This window comes from Piliocolobus tephrosceles, chromosome 7, assembly GCF_002776525.5.
Source record: "Piliocolobus tephrosceles isolate RC106 chromosome 7, ASM277652v3, whole genome shotgun sequence".
NCBI lineage: Eukaryota > Metazoa > Chordata > Mammalia > Primates > Cercopithecidae > Piliocolobus > Piliocolobus tephrosceles.
In genome coordinates this window covers 147,078,008-147,089,044 of record NC_045440.1, presented here as the reverse complement: position 1 = coordinate 147,089,044, position 11,037 = coordinate 147,078,008, and the positions used below count along the sequence as shown (strand labels likewise).

Sequence of the window (11,037 nt, the reverse complement as noted above, 5' to 3'; positions counted from 1 at the left end):
GGTTCCTGCGATTCCCCTGCCTCAGCCTCCTGAGTAGCTGGGATTACAGGCGCCACCACGCCCAGGTAATTTCTGTATTTTTAGCAGAGACAGGGTTTCACTATGTTGGCCAGGCTGGTCTCCAGCTCCTGGCCTCAAATGATGCGCCCGCCTCATCCTCCCAAAGTGGGGGGATTACAGGCATGAGCCGTGCACCCTGCTAAGTCTATCCTCTTGCAAGGGCCTCACCTCTGTGCCTCAATTTCCCATTCTCTGGGCCCTTTTTCTCCTCAGGGCCTCCTGTTCTCAGGGCCTCTCCCCCCCCCCCCCCCCCTCCCCCCCCCCCCCGGTCTTCTCCCCTCCTCTTCCCCCCCCCCCCCCCCAGGGTCTCCCCCGTCCTCAGGGCTTCACTTCCTTTTCTACTTGGATTCTCTGGCTCGCTGCCTCCCAGCATCTTTCTCGGAGGCCCGTCCTCTTGCTGTGGGGGAAGACTGGGCTGGCTGTGGGCAGTTTGCAAGGGGTGGGGGGGTGAAGCTGGACCAGAAGATGCCCCTTGGAGTGGCAAGGAAGCTGAACAAGGCAGGCCACTGGGAAGGGGGTGTAGGGAAGCCCAAAGGTCCACCTTGGCCAGGTCTGCCGTCTCCTCCAGCAAGGCTCTAGCCAGCACTGGGTAAGAGTGGGAGGGGCACTGGGCTTGGCAGCACAATAAAACATGGTCTGGACAACCTGTAGCCCTGGCCTCATGAGCACCCCCTGCACAGACCCAGCCCAAGCCAGGTGCCAGAAGGGCTGGATTTGGGGGGGGGGGTTATCCTTGACAGGTATGGGACCAGGTGAGGGCAGGGGACAAGGTGCAGCCCAGGCCAAGCCCAGCTGTTTAGACATAGGTCCTGGGCACCCCTGCAGGTGGGAGTGGTCCTTGCCCTCCTGGTATCCAGCAGACACCCCCCTCCAACCCCACTCTCAGGTCCTTTCCTCTTTGTCACCAACACTAAGAATCTGTCTAGAGTTCCTGGCTTATCTTGTATCTCTTTTCACCCCCAGAGAGGAATTGCAGTTGACTCAGAATGACACATTTTGGCACTACATGTGTAGAAAGTCCCCCACTGTTAGATGCTAGCCTTGTGAAATTCATGTTTCTGTATTCTATTTCTTTTCAAAGAATAATTTTTTTAGTGTAATAAATCCTGAGGGAACTGATTTAAGAAACAAGGCCGCCACACAAAGGCAGCAGTTCTGACTCCAGCAGCTGGGAAAGCGAAGTGACCCCACTGTCACTGCTGGACAGCCCACCGGTGACCAAAGCCACCACCCACGTCGGGATGACAGCAGGGACTTCCAGCCAGGTGGCAAAGGCGCCTGGAGTGGGATGCACCTGAGCGTCTCTTGGCCATCATGTTCTTGTGGGCACATCTGTGTGTGTGCTGCCTGGGGTGTCGCTGAGCGGACAGGCTCTCCAACTGGAGCCCATGGAGAGGCCAGAGGCTGGCGGCTCTGCCTGGGCCTTTGGAGCCTCCTGCCTGCACCCTCCACATCTTCTAAACCATTATGTAGCACATTTCGGTGTTAATAAAACGTAACACACAAAATATTCTAGCACATTCCCCAGTGTGTATAATCGCCCAGTTATTTCCTGCAGCCTTTAACCATGTGGCCTCCTGGATTTCCCCTGTGGACCCACCACCCAGCCCCGTGGGGGGCACTGAAGACCCCCACTCCACTTCCAAGGCCCACCTTGGCCCCTCCGACTTCACGCTGCTCTCCTGTCCCTGTCCCCGATGCCCCCTGTGCAGGCACACTCCTGAGTGCCCGCCTGCAATTCCCCATTCAGCAGCCCTACCACACACTGCCCAGCCTGAGGCCAAGCCTCCAGCCCTGCAGCCCCCTGGCCTCTCTGCAGCATCTTCTCCCACAGCTTCTTGGTCCTGCTTGTTCAGCACCCTAGGCCTGCGCCTTGGGCTTTTGAAGCAGCCCCCTCCGGAAACAAGCCCCTAGGCTGGTCTCTGATGGCTTACCACTTCCTCCGGCCCTCCCGCTGCCTCCTCCACCTCCTCCAGCCTTCTCCCAAGCCCAGCCTCCCTTTCTGAGTCTCTTGCAGGTGCCTGGCCTAGCACCAGGGCGGCGCTAGCTCCCACCCTTTGCTCAGCTCCCCCACCCATATCTTGTCTTTCCCCACCCTCCTGCGTGGTGCCAATGGCTCCCACAACCCAGAGACGTCCCTGCTCCTGGCAGCCCACCCCGACCGCAGCACAGGCTGCGCCCTTCTGACTGTGAGCTCCTCCAGCCTGTGAGCTTCCCAGACTGTGAGTCTGGCAGCCCAACCCCCCCACCGACAGCACAGGCTGCGCCCTTTAGACTGTGAGCTCCTCCCAGCCTGCGAACTTTCCAGCTGCCTCCCTGTGTTCCAGCCCCAACCCAGGGGCAGGTGCAGCTGAGGACACCTGGCACCCTAGGACACAGCTTTGTGCCCACAGGGCCCCTTTGATCTCTGCAGCCCTGCACAGCCCTGGCCTGAACTCATACCAGGGCCTTTGCCTGGGGGTGACAAGAGGAGGTAACCCTGACCTCAGGAGATGTCTGTCTCCCACCCTCACCTACAGAGACCTGAAGACAGATCAGGCGCAGTGGCTGTACTGGGGGAGCACAGGCTGCAATCCCTGACAGCAGGGGAGGGGTGAGGCTGCCCCCTTACTTTCTCCCCTTCTCTCCTCTGGCTCAGAGTCACAAACATGGCCATGGGGTGACCCTAGGTCCCTACCCCACAGGACCACCCTGGGGGGCAGCCTGGACCCTGAAGCCACAGCAGGTAGGGAAATGATGGACCAAGGACAGGAAGCTGCCCCAGGCAAACCTAGAGGGAAAAGCCCAGTGCTGGATGTGGAGTGGGCAGGGCCTCTAGTGGGGCGGGCAGCACTGAGCTCTGGGGTGGAGGTTTCAGGACAGGGGCAGTGGGGTCCTCAGAGGAGTGGAGGCTCCAGGAAAGGGGTCGGGGCCCCCAGCTAGTGGGTGCTGTGACCTCAGAGGAGAAGGGAGGAACGATGGCTGCTTAGATTGGGGGCAGACATGACTTTATTGGAGGAAGTCACTGGGGCTGGGGCAGGGCCCTCATCTGCTCCCTGGAGGGGACCCTGGAACTTCAACGTGGCCCGGCAAAGCAGGGAGGGCTAAGGGGTGCAGAATACTGGGGAGGGGTCTGGGGAAGGGGCTGGGGCAGGAACAGGGGGCCAGGTGAAGGGAGTAGGGCAGCTCATACACGGTGCCTCTCCAGCAGGGGCAGGTGGCCCAGTGCTGAGTGGCAGACAGTCCCGTAGGCTTGGGAGTAGCCTCCAAGCAAAGCCCTGGCGGCCCCCTGGACACCCTGCAAGGCAGAGGTGCCGAACATCCTCCGGCCGGGCCGGGCCTCTGGAGGACGCCGGGGAGGGACCTGTGTGTAGTTGAGGGTCACATGAAGAGGGTGTCAGAGGGCGTGCAGTGGAGGGGAGGCCTTGAGGTCCTCGAGCGATTTGAAGTGGACATTGGAGGGGCAATGGGAAGGATGGGGAAGGGAGGGAAAAGGAGGGGAAGAGGAGGATGAGGGGACGGGGGCAGACTGGGCCGGGCTCACCTGTTGTATGCTGGCCACCCTCACCCCACCGCCCCGGTTCCAGTCACCCCGGATCAGGGCCTGGTTGGCCACCTGAGCTGCAGCCTGTGAGGCCAGGGAAGGGGCAGCTCCCCTCCGGCCTGGCTTCTCCTGGGAAGGGCCATGTCACAGGGTCACTGAAAGGTGCAGAGGAAGTCCCTCCTGTGCCCACCCCACCATGACTTACCAGCAAGAAGGTCAAGGGGGGCTCTTCCTTCGCCCCGGGGGGCCTTTCCCCACTCCCCAGGAGTGCAGGTTGGAGCATGGGAGCGGAGTTCTGCCTGGGAGTGTTCTTGGCTGCACGGGGGAACTCTGTGGGGTCAGAAGGTCAACCCCAGGGTCAGGAACCCGACGCTGCGCAGTTGGCAGCCACAGGCAGAAGGGGCCCGGGCCATGCTCTGTGTGGGTAGCCAGCAAAGACCACACACCGTGCTCGGGGGGGTCATGGCTCGGGCTACTCTGAGGCCTGGGTCTGGGGCCCTGCACAGGTGTCCCAGAAGGCAGCTGCGGGTCAGCTCTGGGTTTGTGCAGCTGTGCCTGGGAAGGGGAGACGCCCTCCAGGCCTTTTTCTCTTGAGGTGCCGCTGCTGCCTTTGCACTCCAGGATCATCTGCAAGAGGGGAAGGGTGCTCAGAGGGCACAGCCTGGGCATGGGTGTTTGGGGGCCTCTAACATAGGAGGCAGCCTCCAGGGTGCAGTAGACGGGATGATGGGGGTCGCGAGCCGGAGCACCTGATAGACGCGGCTGCGGTACTCAGGCGCAGAGAGCTGGACCCCTTCGTGTGCCTGGAGCTGCACATGTACCTTTCGTGCCCACTCATCACTGGGGCAGTGGAACCTGCAGGGAGCCAGAGAGGTGAGGCCTGGGCTGTGGCCAAGGGAGCCCCTCAAGCTGTCATTGCAGGGTCCGTGCTGCGGGGGCTCTCCCTTGTGGGCTGGCTCTCTCCTGCCCCCACCTCTGTCCCCCGCACTTAGGGGACTTTCTCCCACTCCCACCTCTGCACGTAGGGGTGCTGCAGTGCCTGGGTGGCGCTTAACCGCTTGTCTGGGGTGAACACCAGGAGTCGCCTAAGGAGGTCCAAGGCCTCTGGGGAGGTGTCTGGCGGTAGGAGGGCGTCCAGCGTCTGTCGTGGCCTGTGGGCTGCCGTGTGTCGTCTCCAGGGCCCGACCCAAGGGCCCCTTCTCAGATTCACATTCATGGGTGGGGCTCAGCTTCGAAACTGGGGTCCACCCTGCTGTCCTGTCTAGGTAGATGCCCCTGTGCCTGACCTGCACAGTGGAGAGACCCCTGCGGCCCCCTGGTGCCCTCCTCTCCACGCCCAGCACAGCTCCTCCGGGCCACCCTCTGGGACCACCGCCAGGGGCTCCTGCTTTCAGAGTGGCCAACGGTTGTTGGGTGGGGGCTGCCATCATGAAAGCAGGTGGAATCTGAACTGGTACAAATTGGACCCAGTAACCTTGCAGGAAGGTGGCCCTGCTCCCTTGAGACAGGCCACCCTCTCACCCTCACCGAAGTGCCCCCACTCACCGGGACCCCAGGCAGTGCAGCACGGAGGCACGGCAGCCTGAGCCGAGAGCCAGGAGGTCTGGGGCGGCAGAAGCTGGTGTGACCCAGGCAGGCCTGGTAGACTGGGGCGGCTCAGGTGTCTGGGGCCAGCCATCTCTTCCAGCCCCAGGGAGCACAGCCTCTCTACAGGGTTTCTGCTGTCTGGCAGGGCTCAAACACCCCATCGCCAGGGTGTGCCACCCAGCCTGTGCACAGGAGCACCCGCTCACAACCCCTGCTCCACACTCTGGCACCTGGCCCTGGGGCGTGCTCACACAGGTGGACGCTGGCGCCCACCTCCACGGATGAGGAGGCTCCACCCGGACAAACAGATGTGCCTGGCAGTGCAGCTCCCTCTTGCCCCCAGCCTCAAGAGTGACCCCCATGGCCCCACTACCACTGCCTTCCTCCACCTCTTCCCCAGCACCTGAATCTCTCCTGCCCAGCTCTCTGTGCGCACCCCAGCTCCTGGCACAGTGACAGTCCCTGCTCCTGCTACCTGAATCCCTCGGGGAACTTGTCCAGCCTGCTGGCCCTTTCACGGTCACTGCTTGGCTCTCACGGTGACTGTGCCGGGTGCTGCCTGCCCACATCCCCCTCCAGCTCTTCCTGGGCCTTCATCACCAGTTGGTCTTCCTGGGGTTCCTGCCTCATCCTCTGGATCCTCCCTGTCCCCGTCCCTCCCCGTCCCTCCTCTCAGCACAGTCCTAGCCTGTCAGCTGCTGTCTCCCCACAGCTGTGCTATCTGACCTGCCGCATTCCCGGTGCCCAGCCCCAGCCACCCGGCTCACCCTCCTTGGATGGCGGCGGGATGGTCTCCAGGATCAGCTCCAACTGGTGGAGGGTGGACGTGCCCGGAAACAGGGGCCTCCCCCGCAGCATCTCCCCCAGGATACAGCCCAGACTCCACATGTCCACCCCAAGGGTGTACCTGGGGCAGGAAAGGGTGTAGGCACGGAGAGACCCAGAGGCAGAAGAGGGGGTGGCGTTGCTAGGGGGGTGAACGGGGGAACACTTGTGGACCAAGGCAGGGTCAGAGTACAGGAGGCCTGGGAGCCCTGGCTGGGCAGGAGGGCAGCAGGGAGGTGGAGGGTGGGTTGGGGGTGTCCAGCTGTTACCGGTGCGAAGACAGCAGCACCTCCGGAGCTCGGTACCAGCGTGTGGCCACGTACTCTGTCAAGGCCTGGTCTTCAGGCCCCTCAGGGAGGTCGCCCAGGGAGCGGGCCAGACCAAAGTCACACAGCTTCACTGTGCAGTTGGCATCCAGGAGCACATTGGACGGCTGCAGAGAGGAGGCAGGCTGAGGCCCCGGGGCTGGGTGGGGCCAGGAGCTGGGCCACATGGCCTAGCAGGGGACTGGAGGCGGAGGGACCACACCTTCTGGTCCCGGTGCACAACGTGCCCCGAGTGGAGGAACCGGGTGGCCTGCAGAAGCTGGTAGAAGATGGAGCGCACGTGGACGTCCTGCAGCAGCCCGCCCTTCCGGATGACTGCGTTCAGGTCAGTGTCTGCGGAGAGGCCGCGCACTCCAGTCGGGGGTGGGGGGGTGGGGGGGCAACCTGGGGGGAGTGGGAGAGGGGCCCCTGGCAGGTCTGTCCCACTTTGAACCAGCCCACGGCCTGGCCGCCCCGCTTCTCCATCCTGCGCACTGCCTGTGGGCACAGCGGTGGGGTCTGCAGGACTTTTCACACTTTATTTCATGTTGCCTTTGTTTCATAAAATAAGAAAAAGGAGAACACAACTGCAAACTGTGGTCGGAGCAGGAGCCTGGGGCAGGTGGGACGAAGGGGGTCGCTGCTGGCTCTGGAGGCTGACACTGGTCAGCTGTCTGTCCCTGAGTCCAGGGTACAGGGTGAGGGAGCCGGCCGCAGAGGGACACGCAGAGGGCGTAAGGACAGGACAGGGGTGGGGCTGGGGCCCTGGCCAAGGCCTCACTCACCCATAAACTCGAACACCAGGTAAATGTCCCTATCGTTCTCTGCCCGGATCACATCAAGGAGGCTGATGATATTGGGATGGTCCCGAAACTCCTGGGGAGAGAGTTGGAGGTGGCTGGAAGGCCAGGAGGGGCTGTGTTCTGGGGGCCAAGAAGCCGGGTTTCTCTCCTGTCTGGAGAGATCTGTGCCTGGGGAAGGGGACTGGGCTGGAGGGCCCAGGCCACTCACCTGGAGGAGCATGATTTCCCGGAATGTTCTCTGAAGAGACAGAAACACAGGTGTGTGGGTGGGTGGAGCAAGAAGGAAGCCCCTGTCCTGAGAGGACCCAAAGGAGCTGATGTCTGTCACCCAATGCCCACCAGACCAGGCATGGCAAGGGGGCAGTGTTCTGAGACAGGCCAGAACATCTGCTATGACCGGGCTCCAGCTCCCACCAGAGCTTCCAGGCACCAGGGCAAGGGGCTGCCCCTCCCAGCCCCCATCCTCTCCGCTTCTCCCCACACACTCACCTGGGCATCTGTCTTATCCCTAAAAGCATCAAAGATTTTCTTGATGGCCACGACCTCACCAGTCCTTCGGTCCACTGCCTTCCACACAATGCCGTAGGCCTGGGAAGCAGTTCCGTCACACAGGGCCAGGCCCTTGCCCCGCCATCCCCTACCCACCCAGATCGTCCCTACAGACATGAGGCTCCTCCTTCCCATCCTGGGTCCCGAGAGGGGATGGGAGTGTGGGCTTCTGCAACTGAAGGCTGCCCTAGACTCCGACATCTTCCAGAGGAGGGGAGGTAGAGCAGAGGGAGGGTGAGAGCTGGCGAGGCCCTGGAGGAAAGGAGGCCACAGAGGGGAGCGTCTGGGCGGGAAATGAAGCTCCGGGATGCCCTACCATCCCTCCAGCTGCCCAGGCGCTCTCCCTCCCTTTCTCTCACACCCCATCTACCCCCAAACCCCCTGGCTGCACCTTCAGATTCCTCCAGAATCTAGCCCTTGCCGCTGTCTCCTCTGCCCCCATCCTGGTCCCAGCCTCTGGCATCTCTCGCTGGGTGGCTCTGCTAACCCCTAAACTCACCTCTGTCTGCCACTCCTGTGCACACCCATGGTGGGGCCTCAACACAGGAGTGGGCCTTGGAAAGTGACACCAGCAGCTGCTACAGCTCCCAGCGTCAGCAACAGTAAAAACCAAAGTCTGGGAAGTTCCCCGAAGCCCCCACACGCCCGGACCCTCACCACTCACCTCTCTCCCTGCCTCTCCTATCCAGTGGCACATACACAGCCCTGCACTGGGCCTACACACTTGCTCTCTGCACTGCCTGGAAGCTCCTCCCCGCCTCCCCATGGCACCTTCGAACACCCCCCCTCCCGCCCACGCGCACACACACAGGCCCACATGCTCACACGCACACAGATACACAAGGCTCTGGCCTTCACTCTGCGCCCACCTCATACCCGCTCAGGCCCTTCTCGGGCTTTGCCCTTGTGCTCCTGAGCCTGGGGTCCGCCCTCCCTCTCAGTGACCCAGGCGCGGGCCCAGCCTCCCCACAGCGTCCTGTGCACCCGGGAAGCGGCGACTGTGGGCGCGTGGGGAGCGGGGCGCCAGGATCCCTCCGCCTGAGGCCGCTGGGGGCCCTGGATGTCACCCGCCTCCAGGAACCAGGTTCCTAGGAGTCGGGATCGTGTTACCCCATGAGGAAACTGAGGCACGAAGGGGCTCCAGACCACCCCTCCCGCCTACGGAGGAGGCAGGACGCCAGTGTGTGACGGAACAGGCCTCCGAGGGGACCGGCCACGCCCCGCAGGTCCTCTCTCCGCAGATCTGCGGTGCCCTTCGGAGGGCGGACGCACCACCAGGCGCTCACCCCTTGCCCGAGCTGCCGCCTGAGTAGGTATCTCCGGACGATGCGAGGGTCCACGGCGCTGCACATGGCGGCCAGGACGCCCGCGGGGCCTTACTGTGGAGCCGGTTGCCGTGGGAACCGACGCCGGCCCGGCTCCGCCCCTCGGGGCGCCCCCCCCCACACCCCCCCCTTCCCCCCCCCGCAGGCCCCGGCCCCGCCCCACAGTGGCCCCGCCCCTCCGTGCGCCCCGCCAGCCTCCTCGCAGAACCACGCCCAGCTCAGTTGACTAAAGTAGAAATAATAACAATCTGTTGTGAACTCTATAACTTGTAGAAGTAAAATGCATGACACCAATAGCAAAAAGTGAAGGGGGATCATGGAAATACACATTTATACTATTACAGAATAACATATGAGAATATATATTGTAAAGTTCTTAAGTTACATGTGAAGTATTACTAGTATATTATTATTTGGGCGGGGCACGGTGGCTCACGCCTGTAATCCCAACACTTTGGGAGGCCGAGGCGGGCGGATCACCCGAGGTCAGGAGTTCAAGACCAGCCTGGCCAACGTGGTGAAACCCCCGTCTCCACTCAAAATACAAAAATTAGACGGGCGTGGTGGCACGCTTGTAATTCCACCTACTCGGGAGGCTAAGGCAGGATAATCGCTTGAATTCGGAAGGCGGAGGTTGCAGTGAGCCCAGATCGAGTCACTGCACTCCAGCCTGGGTGACAGAAAGAGACTCAGTCACAAAAATAAATAAAATAAAATAAAATAAAATAAAGAGATATAGCTGATAAGCCCATTATCTAGATAGAACAGAATATTAAAAACTACTTATAGCGAGGCACAGTAGTTCACGCCTGTAATCTCAGCACCTTGGGAGGCCAAGGAGGGCAGATAGCTTGAACTCAGGAGTTGGAGACCAGCTTCGGCAACATAAAACCTCATTTCTATAAAAAAAAAAAAAAAAAAAAAGGACATGCGCGGTGGCTCAAGCCTGTAATCCCAGCACTTTGGGAGGCCGAGACGGGCGGATCATGAGGTCAGGAGATCGAGACCATCCTGGCTAACACGGTGAAACTCCGTCTCTACTAAAAAAAATACAAAAAAAAAAACTAGCTGGGTGAGGTGACGGGCGCCTGTAGTCCCAGCTACTCGGGAGGCTGAGGCAGGAGAATGGCGGGAACCCGGGAGGTGGAGCTTGCAGTGAGCTGAGATCCGGCCACTGCACTCCAGCCTGGACGGCAGAGCGAGACTCCGTCTCAAAAAATGAAAATTAGCTGGGTGTGGTGACATGAGCCTGTTGTCCCAGCTACTTGGGAGGCTGAGGTAGGAGGATCACTTGAGCCGGGAGGCAGAGGTTGCAGTGAGCCCGGATTGCGCCACTGCACTCCAGCCTGGATGACAGTGCCAGACCCTGTCTCAAACAACAACCACAACAAACTACTTGCTCAAAAAGAATTCAGAAAAAGAAGGAAAAGGAACAAAGAATAGATAAGACCAGCAGTAAACAAATAGCAGGACCGGGTGTGGTGGCTCATACCTATAATCCCAGCACTTTGGGAGGCCAAGCGGATGGATCATGAGATCAGGAGATCGAGATCATCCTGGCCAACATGGTGAAACCTCATCTCTGTTAAAAATACAAAAAAATTAGGCCGGGCGCGGTGGCTCAAGCCTGTAATCCCAGCACTTTGGGAGGCCGAGACGGGTGGATCACGAGGTCAGGAGTTTGAGACCATCCTGGCTAACACGGTGAAACCCCGTCTCTACTGAAAAATACAAAAAGCTAGCCGGGCGAGGTGGCTGGCGCCTGTAGTCCCAGCTACTCGGGAGGCTGAGGCAGGAGAATGGCGTGAACCCGGGAGGTGGAGCTTGCAGTGAGCTGAGATCTGGCCACTGCACTCCAGCCCGGGCGACAGAGCAAGGCTCTGTCTCAAAAAAAAAACAAAAAAACAAAAAAATTAGCTGGGCGTGGTGGCACATGCCTGTAGTCCCAGCTGTTTGGGAGACTGAGGCAGGAGAATCACTTGAACCTAGAAGACGGAAGTTACAGTGAGCCAAGATCGTGCTACTGAACTCCAGCCTGGCAACAGAGCGAGACTCCTTCT

General features: G+C 60.8%; 2 protein-coding genes across 5 annotated transcripts in view; one reads left to right on the top strand and one right to left on the bottom strand.

Moving 5' to 3' along the window:
• FAM83H (family with sequence similarity 83 member H) overlaps positions 1-1,570 on the top strand; it is a 9,557-nt gene extending 7,987 nt beyond the window's left edge. For all 4 annotated transcript variants that reach the window (XM_031935932.1, XM_031935933.1, XM_031935931.1 and 1 more), the window contains one exon: positions 1,142-1,570. In XM_031935932.1, coding sequence (XP_031791792.1) covers positions 1,142-1,160 — 19 coding nt within the window. In that variant the 3' untranslated portion in view covers positions 1,161-1,570. The remainder of the gene's footprint in view (positions 1-1,141) is intronic.
• A 1,455-nt stretch (positions 1,571-3,025) lies between these two features.
• Positions 3,026-9,057, bottom strand: MAPK15 (mitogen-activated protein kinase 15). The gene is made up of 14 exons (XM_023188336.2): positions 8,939-9,057; positions 7,593-7,691; positions 7,312-7,341; positions 7,086-7,176; positions 6,524-6,654; positions 6,265-6,428; positions 5,938-6,077; positions 5,129-5,186; positions 4,597-4,734; positions 4,333-4,438; positions 4,030-4,210; positions 3,789-3,913; positions 3,584-3,712; positions 3,026-3,403 (listed from the first exon to the last, which is right to left on the bottom strand). The coding sequence occupies exons 1-14, from the start codon at positions 9,002-9,004 to the stop codon at positions 3,227-3,229; spliced, it is 1,635 nt and encodes a 544-aa protein (XP_023044104.1). The 5' UTR covers positions 9,005-9,057; the 3' UTR covers positions 3,026-3,226.
• Positions 9,058-11,037: the final 1,980 nt, after the last annotated feature.